An 18422-nucleotide genomic window follows, 5' to 3' on the forward strand; every position below is an offset into this window, starting at 1 on the left:
ATCACATTCATGGAGCAACACCAAACACGGCTGGAACACCCCTTTGATTTACTGTAATTTCCTGAAAGTAACTCTTCCTCCTGGTTACTTCCTAATCCCAAACACATACCTTTCTCTTCATTCTTTCTGTGTAATACTGGGTGAGCATTGCTGCTGATTTATGCAGATTTCTGCTAATGAACAATGACAGGTTCAGACACATCTGTGCTGAAAAATGCTCAGTTCCTCAAAAATGAAAATTAAAAACTACAAATCCTGCAAAGGAAATGCAGCCTGCTGCTGGTTCTGAGGGCAGGAAATAGTTTTTCAGAACACAGTGAAAAAGTGTGGAAAGAAGAATTCAGATGAGTTGTACTAGTTTTTAACATCTGTCAGTGTTGCAAAATACATACTATTCTGTGGGTGTTTTGTAAATGTGAGTGTTTCTCTCAGCTGAGGAGAAAATCTGTGAATAGAAGGCACAGTAATTTGTAATTCTGTATCAGTTAGTTAGACTTATGAAGAGCAAATACAAACAAAACAATATCTTCTGCCAGCTAAGTTGTATGTTCTCAGTGGTGTTCAAGAAACATATAGCTTAAGACAGTTTATATAATATGAGTTTTCTTGTGCAATTTGCCGAATAAGATAAAAAAGATACTTGAGTCCTATTTTATTCTGCTCCTCACATTCCAACAGTGAAACATCAGTTTCCATAAACCTTAATATAATTCTTCTACACATGAGCATGTCAATAAAAGTTGCAAAACATAGTTGTATTTCCAAATCAAATGTAAAGTGTCACCATTCATGCTGATTAATTTGGTATGACTTAATAGCTGCTCAGTGAAGTAAATGCAGTGTCCACATGAACCTATTTATTTGGTGAGACTAATGTCCTGTATAACTTTGCCATGAATGGCATGGATCCCAAATACAAATTTAAGCAGTAAGTGGAAACAGTCCCATGTTCAGTCCTTAGCCTTCTGGTTCTTAAGTGCATATATGGATGAATGTTTTTGCGTGCTTTAATTTGTGCTGGCTACTATTTAAACTTTGCTTTGGAAGTGACAGGCCACACATGCCACGCGTCTCGTAGCAGACATGCTGCTCTGCTTCCTTTGCATGTATTTCCCTGACGCTTCCTCATTCTGCAGTACAAGAGATTTGCCCCAGATTTTTCTGTGCCAGTCAGTACCAACCTGCACATTTGACTCAAAGCAATTATTTAGAGCAAGGATTTCTAATGCACTCGTGACTATAGTGCTTAAGCAGCAATAGCATATTTAAAGATGCTGAAAGGATTTTGACATGGTAGAAGCTGAGGGGGAAGGAGGCAAAAAGCAATTTCACTTGCAGCTTTTGTTAATTCTCTTTGTATTTGGGATAATGTGATAATATAACATCTTTAATGATAGCCTCTTTTGAACAACCAAGCTTCACTATCTATAGGCTCCTATAGAGATTTAATGTGCAAAACACCATTCTTTTCTTATTAAAATAATTTTAGTATTACAAGTTTCTTATTTTATGTCAAAAAGAAATAAAGAATACCTATGAAGAAGCACCTGTTTTTTACTGAAAAGGAAGAAGCAGGATGGACCTCCTTGAAGATACTCAAAACTCAACTGGATATGACCCTGACCAACATGTTTGAACTCTGAAGTTCTATCTAACTTCAAAGTTGGCCCTCCTTTGAGCAGGAGGTGGGACCAGAGGACCTCCTGAGGTCCTTCCTAACCTGAATAATTTCTATCATTCTTGGCATGAATTCTGCTCAGGCTCACCTATTAGCAGATTAGATTAACAAAAAAAGAATATTTCTGAATGGATTTTAAAGTCTATTAGCACACAGAAGCTTTTATCCCTCAAAAACTGATATAGGAGCAGCTTAAGCACAAATATTCTCATGCCCAAGCATTTGTAGAACTCAAACCTGGATTCAAACATATCTTTCAAAAGTGTATTTGGATTGTCAATAATGGCAGTTTGATTTTCACTTCTATTTCCCTTTAAAAAATTCTGTACCACCAATGTGTTTCTGCATATGTGAATGTGTTTGGGTTTTTTTTGTAAAAGAAAAACATTTATATACTAAAAAAGGTTTTGTTTTCCAAATTCTTAATGAAAGAAATGTTGTGAACAATTTAGGTTAATCAAGCTAATTTCTGGGAAGTAAAGTCAATAGAAATGTTTTGATCTAGTATAATTATTCAGATTTCTGATGCCCATAATACACAATAATCACAATCAACTGATGGGATAGACACAACAGAATTTTCTTTATAAAATATTTATTCTGAGTTGTTGAAATAACTGATTTTTACAAAAAGTTTGATATTAGGTATACATGTTGTTTTTTAGTATAGGAAATAATGCCTTAGAAGTTGTCTTCAAGAAATGTAACCTTAGAGATTTCCGTAATATTTCTGAGATAAGGTGGCCAAGATGAACAGATAAACCAAAGAAATCTGTAGAACCACCTACTATGGGAAGCATTTGGTTATCCTGTCTATATAATCTTTGGATTTTTGTTTGGTTAATCTCATGCTCAGCCAGAGACTGTCATATAGAAAGCTCATTTATTATGTAAATTGCTCCCTTAATATCAAGTGTGATGGATTATAGTGTCTAAGTTTTCCCAGTAGCTTTTGACAATATTATTAGGACTTGACTGACATGATATTCTTTTCTTGAAATAAAAAGCCCACATAGAGATATCAATTTATTTAGCCAATAAAGTCTTCCCAAAAAAGTTCTATGAGAAGAAATGTACAGTTAAAAGAAAACAAAGAAGATTTAAAATTTAAATTAAATATACACAATCCATTCCAGAACAAACACACCAAGTATTCTAATATGACTATACACTAGTAGGAGACAAAAGCAAAACAACTCATGGCAAAGAGAAAGAAATAGGGGAGAATTGTGAATTTACGTGAAAACAATGAATCAAAGCTAAGAAGAGAAGGTCAGGAATATGGAAAACCTATACTGCATGCATATAAAAGATGAATGTAACTAGAAAGTAGCTGTAAAATACTAATAAGAATGTGGTATAGGATTTCAAATACATAGTAAGAAAGCAGAATCCTGTGATTAAAAAAAGCAAATATTGCAAAAGTGACTAACAGGAGGCTGAGAACTGAAATTAATAATAGATGTACGTTGTCCTGTAGGGAAAGAAAACAAAAGTAATGTGGTTCCCAGCGGTGGATTTAACTTCTTAGCAAAGATACAGAAAACCACTAAAAAAGAAACAATTTTCAGGTGATTCAAGCACATTATGAGGACATTTTGAAATAAGGCAGTAATAGAAAAAAAACACTATTTTTTTACATGAGCCCTCACTATTCATTATCTAGAAAACTGCAGTTTACATGTCCTAGTACTGGATGACATACTGAGGAGAGCAATAGTTGTGTTAATAATTTTGGGGAACAGATTTACAAGGGAAGGCTCCTAATGTCTAGAAGGGAAAAAAAGGAAGTCTCTGAAACGCTACTGTAACTTTACCAGTAATGCTGGTCCAGCTTTTTACGATCTTGTTGCCATCAAAATAAGACCTTCAAGCCCACCATACGTTTGTATCCTGCATACCAAAGTGTGATTGAACTAATCAGGAGCAAAGCCATTCGTTGAAGTTTTAGTAGAATTTGTCAATACTTAGTATATGTTAACTGCTAATTTTATAATTAAATTGCTTATCAGATCTTCTTAGCTTATGGTGCAGTTTTGTTACTTTTAGAACAAGGGCAGGTGAGTGAAGTCTCCTAAAAAAATAAATGGCCACAGGAATCCACTGATGATCATGTTGTCAGGAGGAAGCCAGGTCTGAGACTGGCTGAACAGGTATCCCCACGCTTCCTGCACATGCCGCCTAATGACTCCTTTGGTAGCTTTGGTAGCTCCTGGGCTCGGCTCTTGGCAGGAATGAGGAGCAGTCAGAACTGGAATTTCCTATGCTTAAGCTAGTGTTAAGCCAAGAACACATCCACATACTGGTGCGAGGAGGCAGGCAAGTTATCCACAATGCCCTGCGAACCAACTCCTAAAAAGGGTTCCAATCTGTGAAATACTTAATACAACTAGAAATGCTCCTAAAATTCCAGCGATAATCGTGAAATTGCAGTATGTATGCATACCTGGATGCAGGTGTACCTGCTTCTACATAATCCAGGACATAGATACTACTGTGGTATAGTCCTGCGTTACTTGGGATGATACATATTTACATGTGGAGGTGATCTGTATAATCATTTTACTACAAAGAAAGAAATGCATATGGCTCCTTATTACTGGATTTTTTTTTTGGATGTCTTCCAAATTCTCTGGGAAGTATGTTCATTTTGTTTATCTACTTTTGACTCAACCTGAGTAACAAAGTTCTTTCAGGCTGCTGCTTATAAACACAACCACATGCAGCCAAGCAAATATTTATACAAATGGCAAAGTCTTCGAATGAAATGAAGAGAACGGAGTGTTTCAAGAGGTCTATAATCTTTATACACCAACAAAGATGAGCACAACATAAAAAAGTAAATCAAGGCTGCTATACCAAGAAGCTCTTGATAAAGATCTCTACTTTAAGAAACCTCTAATCCATATGGCTTATAGAAAGACCTGCCCATAAAATAAGTCACTAGTCACACTTCAGTTAGCTGTGGGGACAGTTGTGCTGGAGGTGCTCAGAAGTAAATAGCGATAATGAGTCTTTTCTAGACTGATCTGAGTTTGCTACAAACTAAGCTGGTCATGCTAGCAGTGCAGCAGTGGAAGTGTGAGGAAAAAAACAAACCTAAGTAGTGTGCTGGCGTCCATACTACTTACGTGGTTAAGTGTGTGCAACACAGACGGAGGTCACTCCTGGCAAGCACTCTTAACACAAAGGACCTAACAATTCACTCAGTAGATGGCAACTCTTCTGTAGTAATAGTATCAATCTGCAGCCCTGAGACTGCAATCTGGTACTGTTTTCTTAAGGATTCACAAAAGTCTGGGGAAAGCATACAGTGGCGTCTCCTTTCTGCTGCAGCAGCCAAAAAAGTTATTTTTACTTACGGGAACACCCTTCTCTTTCATGTTGCTTTGTGATTAGTAAATTCTCTTGGCTATTGGGTGTCTGGAAATATTTCTACACTTTCATACAAGCTGAAGAAGAGAGAAAAGGGAAAAGATTAAAAATACATGGGGAATTTTTTTTGGCAAATACTTGGGAGAGGAGCAAAATAAAGAGACTGCAGCACAAATGCATATTTCTGACATTCTTGACAGGCATTTTTATATTACGTGTTCTGCAGTCAGAATGAGATACTCAGGGAAAGACTTCTCCAGGCAGTGCAGCTGAATCCACTGTCTACAGTAAGAGGTCTAGATCAAAAAATACCACCTAGAATCAGAATTATTTTGCTTCAACAAATCTATGCCTTTATTTCTAAACCTATCTTATTAACAACAGACATAAAGATTGCAGTAAACCCTGATATGAAGTGTGGCATCGCTGAAGGTTCTCCATCCTCTAAAGGTGCTCTCCTGCTGTGCTAATGGTTGATGTAGCAGCACAGATGTTCAGTAGGGGATTTTTCAGCATAAGCAATTGTCATGCCATCTCTATCATAGTTTCTCTACTTCCTACATTTGGCAGAAAAAATGTATTGTGTACCTACCATGTTACAGGCTATGGTGACTATTGCTTCTCTTTGCCTGCAGAGAAAATTCACACATGCTGCCTGAACAGATAATACTTCAGTTATGTAATCAATAAGATAATACTTATTGTGTAAGGGAATGAAAGACAGTTTCAGTTTCATGCACGCAGTGTGGTTTCTTTGCCAAGTCAGCCACACACTTCCTGCGTGATCGGGAAAAGTTATTTAATCTGTTCTCACTCATCCTCAGTTGTAAAATAAGCATGAAGAGTATGGGAGCTGCTGATGACTTTTTGTGAATATCATATATCTGTTGGTCTTTTGTTACAGTTAGCTCTATCAACAAATTAATTCAAGCAGTGGACAACAGTCCTTTCTTAGAAAAGATGTTAACAGGTTCAGCTGATTCAATTAGTAGCATTCAAAAGAACAACACAAAAAACCCCATGAATCAGTTTGGATGAGATTCAAGCAGGAAAGAGGGAAAAACAACTCTGCTGGCTGTATACATGGGAGTTGTAAGCCTCCAGTTGAGAGATTTGTGTGTCGGACCTGAAGTAATTGTACTGTAACCTAATAGGGAATCACTGCTGAGTATCCAATACATGTCATAGGTCTAACACTTTGGGCATCTACTACTTAAAATTTTTGTCAGCGACCTTAAAGATAACATGAGATAATTACTGATAGCTCACAAATGACCAAGAGGATGATTCATTGACAGCAATGCAAATTGCTCTTGTAGTTGTTTTTTAAAAAAAAGCGTACCAAAATCTAAACATACAAATAAATCTTGTAAAAACTTGTACTAACATGTAAATATACACTAATACCTAAACAAAAAGGTTCATGGGCTAAATGCACAAGGGCAGTTCATGAGAGAATATTACATTTTTAAAAAATCCCTGAGTTGCTGGTAGATATAAATCTCCGATGCAGCCACATCCAAAAGGAATGAGGGCTCATATTGGATACAAAAAAAATAAAATCAGGTACTAGGGGGAGGATTGTCACCTCTGCTTTTAACCCCTTGTGGCCAGAGGAATACTCCTGCTCAACTTCTTCTGTCCGTAATTTAAAAAGGTGTTTATGAAGTGCTCATAGTAAAGGGTGTCTACCAGGCTTGTTTGTGCTTGCACAGACCAATGCAAGACATATATTTTTAAATGAAGGATTACAGGAAAGATTTTGTATTAAGCTGCTCCTCACACTTTCTTTTAAACTAAAATCTCACTGTCTTTTGATATCAGTGTCTGTTTTTAATCTACTACAAGGCAAAACTCTTTCCATTCTGAGCCTTAACTCTGCAGGGGAGAAAATATCTGAGACACCTGCAAACCTCTTTACTTGACCATGCAGTTGATGATATTTCATATCCTGAAGTTCATTTAGTATTGTTTCCATATATAGATGCATATCAGTTATGGAAGTGTACTGGAGCATAAGTAAAATGAAAGAAGGAACTCAGAGAAAAAAAATACGGTTATTCCAACCAGCCTGAGTCCAATTCTATTGCCACAGTGAAATCTGATAGTTTTGCCTCTGTGTACAGTGGCAACAGAACCATGTTCTCATAGTTAAAGTCTGAATCTGTATATGTCTATTAGGATGGATTATAGCTTTGAGTAGATACCTGAAATTAATACAGCTGAGTGCTATCCCATTTTTAATATAATAAAAAGGACTGATGCACATCATTTGAAATGATCATGAACAGTGGTTCCAAGAGGTAACTGAATGAATCATAATAAGTTTCATGAGCATTTCTGTTGGTAATTAGGGTCATAAAGCTACCGTGAATGATTCCAAACACCATCCATCACAAAATAACATATAATTTAATAACAAAGCAAACAACAATATAATAACCATAGTGCAATACAAAGCTTAACAGCTAACTAGCATTTTTAACATGCTAGTCAAAAATGTGCCCTCAGAGATGTCCACACAAACTGTTCCACTTTTGACTCAAAAGTGACTTGAAATGAAACTGAGGCATTTAAAAAAATTTTTGAAAAATGAAAAAGAACACACATAATAATGTAAAAGTTTATTATGTTATAGAGTGAGTAGAAGGAATGAATTTCCAAATGAGATAAATTAAATAGACTTTCATGATGCTGTCAGGGAAAAGTTCAAGGACTTTGGGGGGGGGGGGGGAAAACACACCAATGCTCAACAGCTCTACAGTTTTTAAGAATCAAGAACATGAATAATTTTTGCAAATGAGAGTAGCATCTGGTCCTTTTTTCCCTGATCTGCAAAACTGAGCCATATTACGACTAGTCCAAAGGGTGGGATGTCAGCCAAAAACACCTTTAAAAAGTTTTAGATGTTACATTTAATAAAGGTGACAAGGTTGCTATCAAGCCATTGCAAGTATAGAGAGCCTATAGCATGTTCCAATTCTATGCCATTACGTATCTGGAATAAGAAAAGACAATTCAGCAGCAAGTATTATAACACATGAGCTAATATGATAAAAATAATTGACATCATGAAATAATCTGCTTTAGATTAAGAAACCATCATTGCACACAAACAGTATTAATTAAAACACACACTAATACAAAAAGCATTTATTTCTAAGAGAGTTGTAATAGTTTTCAAAGTATTCCAAAGCATTAACCATTACTGTTCCTAAATATTTGTATGCTTTTTTAAAAAAAACCCACAATTGTCAGAGCACAATACACTCTGACCAGGTTCTTTTAGATATTTCATCCATGGAGGGTTTAATGTTTAATAACAAATTTACTTATTTGTAGATATTTGATGTTACATGGTATTTGGATTTAGCAGAATGATACAGCAACCTACTGAAATCACAATACAAGCGCAAGTTGTAAAGTAAGCGAAGTTGCACTTCATACAATATAGCAATTACAATATACAGGTGAGTCACAGTACAAACCTGATTCTCATTACAGGTCTCTATAATACGCTCACCATCACAAAGCCAGGCATCTCCAGTCACCGGGAAGTAATACATGGGTTGAAAGCAGCTTGAGCCCGTTGCTCTCTTCAAAGTTCTTTTTGTTGGCTGTTTTATTTATTTATTTATTTTTACACTCTATGTTAAGCTGAGCCACTCCCCCCGTGCTGGTCTGGCTAACTCAAGATGACATTCACATTCTTCGGATTAACTCAGGGAAAAAACATTTACACAACCAGTTGATCCACTCAACTGATATAGCTGTTTATCTAAAACAAAGGCCCTCTGGTCCTCCTTTTCTAAGATAAATTCAGCTTTCTTTGCAACAGCTGTGGTCAGTTACTCCCTACATTCTTCCCTGAACTTCATGGGCACATCACCCTTGCCCATCTCCTCTGAACATATACCTTCAGTACTCTTAATATAAGGCATTTCTCTGGGAGGAAACAGGGAAAAAAATCTACTGCTATGGCTTTGATTGAAGAAAAAGAAAGTCATCTATCTTTCATATAAGTTAATTGGCATTCACAACATGAGTAGTCCCCTGACTAAACTGACTGTTTACAATATTTTTGCTTTTGCTAAACAAAAGAGTAAAACATGCACAAAATTAGCATTAGCAATTAGCAAATTTTTCCAGTGTTCTCAAGCTTTAAGACTACAGACTATAGAAACTCAAAAATGTTTTGGAATTCTCTGGGGTTATGGATTTACTACAGTATCATTTTGCACTACAGCAGGAGAGCCACTGCAGTACCAGATTTACCACAACTAGGATATGGAGAAATAATTACTTCAGTGAAGACCAAAAATCTTTGTGAAGTGTTACCTGTCTGATGATGAATGGGGTCCTCTACAAAGAAGCTCCATAAAAGCATTCAATCTGTTTGGGAGCGAAGCTTTTGCAGTGGCTGAAGTTACACAAGAAAATTACAAAATGCTACAGTTACTGGCTAAAGATCTTAGGATTTTTGTTTGCACCTGCTGCTGAAACATGGCTTAGGTAGCATTTTTTTTTTTTTTTTTTTTTAAAAAAAGGGGAACACTGTTGTAGAGCTACTGCAAATAAGATATTTCTGGAAGCGTCTTCACGTCCCTTCCTCCGTCCTGTTTTCGTAGAGGTGCTGCCCCTCTGTTTCTCTCATCAACTAAGAATTCAGTCCGACTTCTACGTGGAGAAAAGCATAGAAACGTTGTGGACAGAAAAAGATGGCCAAGCATACAAAAGTTAAAATCTGCAGAAGAAAGTGAAGTACTTCACACACACCGAAAACAAAAAAAAAACAAAACAAACAAAAAAACCCCACCACCCAGAAGAGTCCGTTTCACAGTTTTTAACCACCCTCAAGGCAGACCTGCTCTCCGAGAGCCAGACACCCAGGCGGCAGAGGGCTTTCGGAGCCCACCAGCAGCGGTGTTTACCGGCTGGAGAACCTCCGCGCCGGCTCCCTTCAGCGAAGGGTGCTTATCAGGGACGCCCGTGGCGCAGTTGCACGAAACAGCGCTTTGAGCGAGATGCCGAGCGGCGGCCGCCCAGCCGGGGCAGCGCCGCGCCGTGATGGCGGCTCCCCTCGGCCCCGGCCGCGGCGACCCCCGACGCGACCCGAGCCGCCTCCCGGCCCTGCACCCGCGGCACTTCCCAAGCGACAGGGCTTTTGACGTGCTGCTTGTCGCGAAACCGCGGCCGGCCCTGCCGCTGCCCAGACGCCTCCCGCCGTAACGGCCCGGTGGTGCCGGCGGCCCGGCGCTCACCTCCGTGCGGGGACGGACGACACCCGCCGCGGCGCGGCTCTCCCCGCCCCCGGGCCGGGCCGGGCGTGCGCAAGGCGGGCTGACGCGCGGCGCTGGCGGCGCCCGGCATTGTGGGAGCGGAGGGGGCGGCGCCGAGGCCGAGGCCGAGGCCGGGGCCGGGGCCGGGGCCGTGGTGACGGGTTCCGGTGCTGGGGCGCAGACGTGTCGGGCCGCGTCGGTGGGCGAGAGGCGCCGCCGTCCTGCCCCGCCGGAGCAGCTCCCGCCGCGGCCTGGGGCCGGCCCGGCGGCGCCATGTCCGGGACCAGCAGCCCCGAAGCCGTGAAGAAGCTGCTGGAAAACATGCAGGGGGACCTGCGGGGCCTGAGCCTCGAATGCCGCAAAAAATTCCCCCCCGTGAAGGAGGTGAGGGGCCGGGGCGCCGTCGGGCCGGGCCCGGCGCTGGGCAGCGGTCCGTGCCCTGCGGCCGCGGCTCGCCCGGCGGCTCCGTGTCCGGGGCTGGTGCTTCCGGCGCGGTGCCGAAGCGGGGAGCTCGGCCGGGATAGCTGAGCTTCCTCAGCCGGGCGGTGGGGGGGTGTCTGTGGGACAGCTCCTTGTAACTGGAGAAACTCGGGGGACAGAGTACTTTAGGTTACTTTTTTCTTCCTTAAAACAAAACAAAACCTTACCTTAACTGGATTATATGTTTTATCTTTCAAATCTGGATTTACTGTACTTGCAGCTCGAGACTTCAGTTATCTTGATAACTAGGATTACTCCAGCTGAAGAGAAATTAGAATATTCTCTCTAATTAAAAGTATACACTTTAACAGTATGTTTTCTTTTAGTATATTTATACAGTGAATTTAACTTTTTCTCTGTCAGTAGTTTGTGAGTTGCCATTTCTTAAAATATATTTTCCACACAATGGTGGAAGGAAAAACTGAGATTAAGTTGCAGGACCAGAAAGGTATCTGTGAAGATATGAAAAAGACACTGCCAATTTGGAAGAAAGGAATTGCGTATTTAGTATGACTTTAGTTTTAATTAAGTGATAATATATTTAGTGTCATACAAAGTATTAAATACTTTAATATATGAATTGAAGCTAGTGATTGTGCTGTTTTGAAAGGCATGAAGTGCTGTACTGTAGTAGAGCATGTTATGTATGATTGCAGGTTGCAGAAGAATACCAGTGTGTTTGAGAATGTGTGGTCACATATAATCAAGAAAAGGTTGTGATCATTTGGACAGAAGGCCCAGTGTGTATTTTAGAGAGAGGCTGAGGTTCCATTTCCACATTCTCCGGTGTATTAATGCGTGACTTTGTAAGTTATTAAGTTGCTGAACCACTTTCCCCACTGTGATAATGTTTACCTTCTTCAAGATCTACAGAGGAGATGGGCAATGTAATTTTTAAGTTAGTATTTTTAATAATGCTTCATTATATCTGCCATGCTGAAGGTTAAAATAACCACTGCACGTACACTTCTTGGTATTTGCTTGTTTTCCATGTTTCTTGTGTGTGACTTTTTGTGTTCCCTTTTGCATCTAGACAGCAGTTTATATAGCTTACTTTGCTAATAAAATGTTTTCACAGTTGTGTGGAGTTTGGATAGGTTGTATTTGTGAACACCTTCCAGTACTACTCCACAGAGAGGTGGGACTTTTTCTGAAGCAAATTGTGGGTCCTTATATAGAAGTCTGAGGTGAGTAGCAGTCCTGTAGTAGGATATATGATACAGTTGTGAGGAAGTAAGACTGTTTCCTGCTTCTGGAAGCCCCTTTTTTTTTTCTTCTTCTTTTCCTCTCTCTAGTTTTAAAGGAAACTGATATCTTACTTTTCTGTCTGTCAGATCTGAACTGATGAATTGGTATTTGAATCATATGCATTTGTTCTAATCATGACTGGATTTAGCTAGTGATCAGAGGAGTTGAATTTTCTTCTTACTGATTTGGAACAGTGCCAGTTTTTTGAACTGCTTTTAAATGTAGGCTTCTTTAAACTGATTCCTAATACTTATGATCTCACTGTCGACTTGTGATATAACTAGACTGTTCTCATTTCCACCTCATGCCAAGTAGTTTATATGCTTATATTGCAGCTGATATGTGTGCCTCCGTGTCACTTTTTAATGCTGTCATAGTGTGATAAAGCTATTGAAAAATACGTAGTCTAAAATAATAGTTGTGAGCTCTATTATAGTTGTTAGATTCAATAGGTGCTGTGTACAGGTAAACTGCTTCTAATAATCCTTTCAATTTCTGAGGGAAACTTTGCTCACAGCTATTTGTTATCATCAGCCCTTTCTAAAATTATTTCTGTCTACTCTGTTCTTTTGGATTTTTATATTAATAGTGTTAATGAAAATTCTGCAAAATCAGTTTAGTTGGTAGTTTTGCTGCTGATAAAGGAAGTAGTGTAGTTCCCAGTTCTGCCTGTTGCTCAACTGATTAATGTTAACAAAACCTTTTTGAATCACTACTGTAAGGAGTTAAAGTGTCATAATCAGAAAAATAATACCCATTTTAATTAAACGGGGTTTTAGTTTTCACCTTCTAAATATGTTTGTAATGAACATGTTATTATGTATATGTATACATGTGTGCGCATGTATATATACACACACACACACGTTATATAACTAATGCCATATTTATTAGGTACAAAGAGAGCAAAACAGTATTAAATGATTCTTTGAACAGACAGGTAGATGGCACAGACAGCTTTATCAGATTTTTGGGGGTCAGCAGAAAAGGGATCAGCTGGCTGTCTTTTGAAATCTGTGAGATTTAGACCTTCTCCTCAGACAGGTACCTGAATTAAGGTCTTAAGATCTTGCTGGGAATGGAACTTGAACTCTTTGGTATTTTAAGCACTTTTGTCTCATATAGTTTCAATTACTTTTGAGTCTGTAAAGTTTTCTTAGTAAGTCGTATTTATGTGGAGATCATGTAGTTCTTAAGTCCAGTCACTTCTAACAGTGGATTTTGAGGTTTCTACTAATGCTCTGATAATCTGTTAAGAAACCTTGAAACTGTTGAATATCTCCCAATGTTAAACTTACAAGTATGTGGCAAACCCTGAAACTTCCTTCCCCTTACAAACAAAAAGAATTTCTTCCTAAGAAATAACAGAATGCATTTTTGCCCCCAAAGCAGTCTACACTACTTCTTTGTTGTGTATGACAGATTATGCACATGAGTAGAACCATTTATTTTGCTAGGTCATGTCACTTAATACTGTGCAAAATGGGAACCGCGGAAAGAGTTTGTGGATTTGACATTATGTTGCTGGCAGTATTTTGGGATTAACCATGTGTTAGACTTATTTTTTTAAGGGTGTGGAGAATACTGATTACTATTAGGTTTCAGACCAACATCTATTTGTTGTTAGGGTTTTCTTGTCTGTTTCTGTATGATTAGGGTATAAACCCTATATGTTGCTTAAGATTGTCTACAGAAATACTCTAAACATGAAAGCTATATACTGTGACCAAAGAGTGATTTGGTGATTGCATGTCTGTGATATGCCAAAACTGTTTATATTGGCAGATGTACAACTAATTACACTGCTGAAAAACGTACTCCTGTTTTCAGTATTTTTTCATATCCCAGTTATAGAAACAAACACTAACCAGGGAGGTGAGAGCGGCTTTCAGGACAAACATAAATTAAACTGTATCTTTGGAGTTTAAAATAAAGGAGGATGAAGCAGTCTTTGGTACCAGCAGTGGTTTTGCTCATGTTATATTAAGTAATCTGATGTTTCTCTTAGAAGACAGTATTACTTGGCCATAATTCTCTGTCTTTAATATGGGGTCTTTAGGCTTTGTTCTTTATTAATACATAGTAGTGCTTAACTTCTGACTCTGAATTGACCTGCATGATACACATAACAGAGCTCAATGCAGTATTTTAACCTGCTAGTGACCGCAGTTTGAATATTCTGTGCTGGGTGTGTGCCAAAGCAGACAGTACTGTTTTTAACCATCATCTTGAAAAATTGTTGTGCCATCATGTTGAGTAATTTAGCAGAAGTGCTTCAGGTCTGTTTTTAAACAACAAATCCTTAATTTAAAAAAATTAGCTTAGAAAGTGAATTGGAGTATGAACTTCATCTTATCATAATATTGAAAATAATTTAGTGTGTTAAATCAATTGTCTAATGTTCCTTATTCTGGTTGAAAATACTGTTATGTAAGTAACATCTGATTTGGTTAGATGATTCGGTTGGGTAAGGAACCTTAGAAATACAGTGAAAAATATTTATATTTAACAGAAATAATTGAATTAAAAGGGGGGGGGGCAGAAGCATACCAGAAAATTCTTCTCAACCTGAATGTCAAACTTGTTTCAGTCTTATAACTCCATGTTGTTTACATAGATCCAGTCCAGCCATCTGAGCTTTCTAAGTAGGCTTGTAGCCTCTAGGTTGACACAGGGCTTTTTTATTTTTTTAACTATCAATTAAAACCAAAGGAACTTAAAAAGCACAGAAAAAGTTTAACCCTGGTCCAGCTTACTGCACAGTTACAGGAATGTTTGGGCAGGTAGAAGAGCGATAAGGAAAGAGCAGGTAGGGTTGGAGAAGAGCAGGAACTGCATGCTTGGGTGACTGGGTCAGCTTGCATGGCCTCAACCAGTCGTGGAAGAGAGGTGTGCTTTTCACTTAGCAGCTCTTTAATTGATTGAAAGTTGTAGTATCTTTATGTTTTAGGATGTTTGCTGCTGGAGTAACTTGGAACAGTGGAAAAGAAATAATGTTCAACTTCCCTAAGCTTTACATGGGCACTTTGAAAAGCAGCACTTCTTTAGCTTGGAGTATTTCAGTGAAAGTGCTCTCTAGAGATTCTTGAAAGATATTTTTTGATATCCTTTCCATACTGTTTCTTTCCCAGACCTTTGAAAAGGAGCAGAATTGCTTTTGTTAAACTACTTATTGAGTTGCGTATGCCTTTGGCATACTAAAGTATTTTTGAAACAATGTAGTAAATTGATTCACTATATCTAGGAGAAATAATAGGATCTGATTTTGCAGTCTTATTTTCCTTCTTTTATTAGAACTTTACCTATAGGCAAGTGGCTTTAAGTTCTTTGAGTAAAGGTTAAAGAGTCCAGACTTGAGCAGCTTCTGGATAAGTAAGAAATTGTTTTTGAAATTGTTTCATTACACTGTAAGTTATATGGCCCCTTCTTAGGGACTCCCTGTTGTGTACTGTGAACACAGTTTTATTCATACATTTCTTCCTTTGAAGCCCACTGCTCTCTGTATGGAGATATACCTGACAGTTGCATCCACTTAATTAAATCATTCTAGTTCTGGAATGATTTGCTGATACTGAACTCATCTTAGTGCTAATGCTGAAAAATTGGTTTGGAAGCTTATTCTTTTAGGGAATCTCTCTGATATTGTTGGGTAGCAACATGAAAGCAAATGTAAGGATATATTGCAATATTTAAACGTGTTACAAAGGTTAATTAGGTTCATAGTTTTCAAGTGATCTTCAGATATTCATATTGATAAATCTTGACTTTAGGATTCCTGATGCAACTGTAATGGATAGTAAAAAAAAAAAAAAATTAGGTGTGGTATGTCAATATTAGCTGTTTGTTTTGCAATAGTAACAGTATTTCAGAAAGTCTGTTGACTGTAGTCCAGTAGACAAATGAGGGATTAAGAAAGAAAAAGATATGCTGAAATGCTTTGTAATTTGGCCCTTTCAGTCACTTAATGTATTACTAGTATTGATGGGTTTGAGAGAGCTGTGTTCATGCACCTATCACAGTGAAAAAACAGGAAACAAATGGACTTGGCATAGAACAGACCTTAGTACATAAATTGTTCTCTGTAGGGGTAACCAAGTTTTTTTTTGCTTTATTTTTCTACTAAAATGTATCAAGTAATCCTGAAGCTATAGCCTATAGGAGGGAGCTTAACTTGTAGTGAGCTTTCCAAGTTGGTTAATTTTCAAGTCTTCACAGCATTAGTTCAGAAAGATGCAAATACTGTAGAAAGTGTTTTTTGTTTGCTTTAATGAGTCAACACTTAACTAATGTTTTGAAAATTCATTCGAGATGGAGAAACTGTGATCTGTAAAAATGCATATTTTCATAATTAGGCAGCTTCCACTGAAGCATGTGTCTTGCACATGTGACTGGAAGTTATTCTGTAGTGTTCTCTGGTTGCCAGCCAGTAGCTGAGCTGGTAACTTGAAACAGGTGAGTCCTAATATTTCCTGCAGTCCCTTTCTTATTGCTAATCTTTACCAGTTGCCAAGTCTGCTAACTTCATGTTTGGAATCAATTAATTTTGCTGTGTTTTTATTCAAAAATAATCTGTGTATAGTAATACTTTTTTTCAAGAAATTATTTTAAAAAATATGCTGTTACGTTTCTGGGGGACCATCATCTTCTATTCAAATGTCTTCTAAGTTTCAAGACTTATTATAATTTTAAATTTCATTTGACCTTTTGCTCTTACTTCTGTCTTTTAATCTTTGATAAGAAATGCCATGTGTTCAAGAATGGCTGACGTTATGCATGTAGGTCAAATTTCTCCATCATATAGTATCTTAAAACTTTAATTTATCACTCTTACTATCCTAAAAGATATAATACAGTATTTATAGAACTGTTATGAAAAAACTTTCTTTACCTCAATCTATCTGTAAACTTTTAAAGGTAGAATTCAATGCAGGATTAAGGTGCCTATTCATTGATCACATATGCTCTGTTCATTATGGAAATACAGTCAATACAGTCAGTGGAGCTGGGCAGCTTTTCAGAGGACCTTGCAGTAGACGCCAAGGGAGTTGATTCAGTCCATCATCCACACATAGGTATCTTTGCTACTTGAGATGCCTTAATGTATTTTGCTTGGCTTGCAGCAGCTAGTCCAGGAAAGCATGGGTCTTCCATATGTCCTGCACTGTGTCCTGCTGTCCACATGTAGATGTCTCAGATATGGAGGCCCAAGCTTAGACAACTGTACTGAGCCCCTGCTGGTGATTCAGCTGAATTATTTTAAGGAGGAGCTTTAAGAACTAAGGAGCATTCAGTAGAGACTAAATTTCCAGTGTAGTGGGAGTCTAGATACTTAAGTTCCTGTGTCTTAATCTCAGATTGAATTCCCCTCCACTCCCATGGCTTCCTGAACATTATACAGGAAACCCGTATTTTGGAAATTAGATTTTGGAGACCCAGATTCTAAACTTGTGTCCAAACTGTTGATTGTGGTTTCTTTTTATCAGGTGCCAGGCAAACAGCTGTCACTGTCATGGATTTACAGTCTCTGACTAGGTGACTCTGAATATAGTATCTGTGGCAATGCCTCAAGAGTTGTCTGGTCCCATCTGTTCTGATCAACAAGCTGAACACAAAATTAGTTTGAACTTCAAGCACAAATCTCCCAAAGCTCTGAAACAGATTTTTGTGTAGAAATATGATTGTTATGACAAAAATATGTCATGAAAATTCAAATGCTCTATTTCAGTGATTTTTATAATCAGTTGTGTTGTACTTGATGGATTATTCAAAAATATATTAATGCTTGACATGGACTTTGTTAAGATATCCATACATCCCACGTACACACACACACACACACACACACACATATAAAGAAATATTACATACATCCTGACTATCTTACTATGCAAGAGAGAGGTTTGACTAAGACGTCTTCAAATCTTCGCTAAGTAGTTGTTTCTTCTGTATCAAATCTTGGTTAACATTTTTATTTACATTTCCATCAGTGCAGCTTAGTAATGAGTTGTTGCATGTTATTTGCTCTGATTCAGTTGGTTGATTTATATGTGATGGTTTTCTAGCTGAGGTGTAGTGTTTTGATTGTCAAATGAAAATTCGTGATATTAAATGTTTGTATTTCATTATCTTTACATACACATTCACATCAGGTGACACAACAGCTCTGAAGCAATTTAGATAACACTGGCACCTCTTCTGGCATTATTGATGATTAACCTTCAGGTTTCTGAATTGGTTGCTGATACTGCAAGCTGACAATTTCAGAAGATTAGTAGACTAGAAGAGTAATCGCTCCTGTCAAGAGAAATCGCACTTTTAACATCAGGGCAACTAATATAGTTGCACTAAAGCTGGAAATGAAC

General features: G+C 38.1%; 1 protein-coding gene and 1 long non-coding RNA gene across 12 annotated transcripts in view; one reads left to right on the forward strand and one right to left on the reverse strand.

The window, feature by feature from the left end:
- Positions 1-7662: 7662 nt before the first annotated feature.
- Positions 7663-10389, reverse strand: LOC112970144. Of its 4 annotated transcripts, none has more exons than XR_003254900.1 (2): positions 10315-10389; positions 7663-9730 (listed from the first exon to the last, which is right to left on the reverse strand). It is a non-coding gene; the product is annotated as an uncharacterized LOC112970144 (long non-coding RNA). The 4 variants fall into 4 exon arrangements; XR_003254898.1 differs by having other exon boundaries at positions 7663-9797; positions 10315-10383; XR_003254901.1 differs by lacking the exon at positions 10315-10389 and adding an exon at positions 9918-10304.
- Positions 10390-10478: 89 nt separating this feature from the next.
- MON2 (MON2 homolog, regulator of endosome-to-Golgi trafficking) overlaps positions 10479-18422 on the forward strand; it is a 78769-nt gene continuing 70825 nt past the window's right edge. For 3 of the 8 annotated variants that reach the window (XM_026074189.1, XM_026074190.1, XM_026074191.1), the window contains exon 1: positions 10479-10716. In XM_026074189.1, the coding sequence (XP_025929974.1) occupies positions 10606-10716 (111 nt within the window). In that variant the 5' untranslated portion in view covers positions 10479-10605. Of the gene's footprint in view, positions 10717-11468; positions 11619-18422 lie in introns of all 8 variants that reach the window. The other 5 variants (XM_026074183.1, XM_026074184.1, XM_026074185.1 and 2 more) reach the window with 3 other exon arrangements.

The sequence above is a fragment of the Apteryx rowi genome, unplaced genomic scaffold, assembly GCF_003343035.1.
Source record: "Apteryx rowi isolate R43461 unplaced genomic scaffold, aptRow1 scaffold_380, whole genome shotgun sequence".
Classification (NCBI taxonomy): Eukaryota; Metazoa; Chordata; class Aves; order Apterygiformes; family Apterygidae; genus Apteryx; species Apteryx rowi.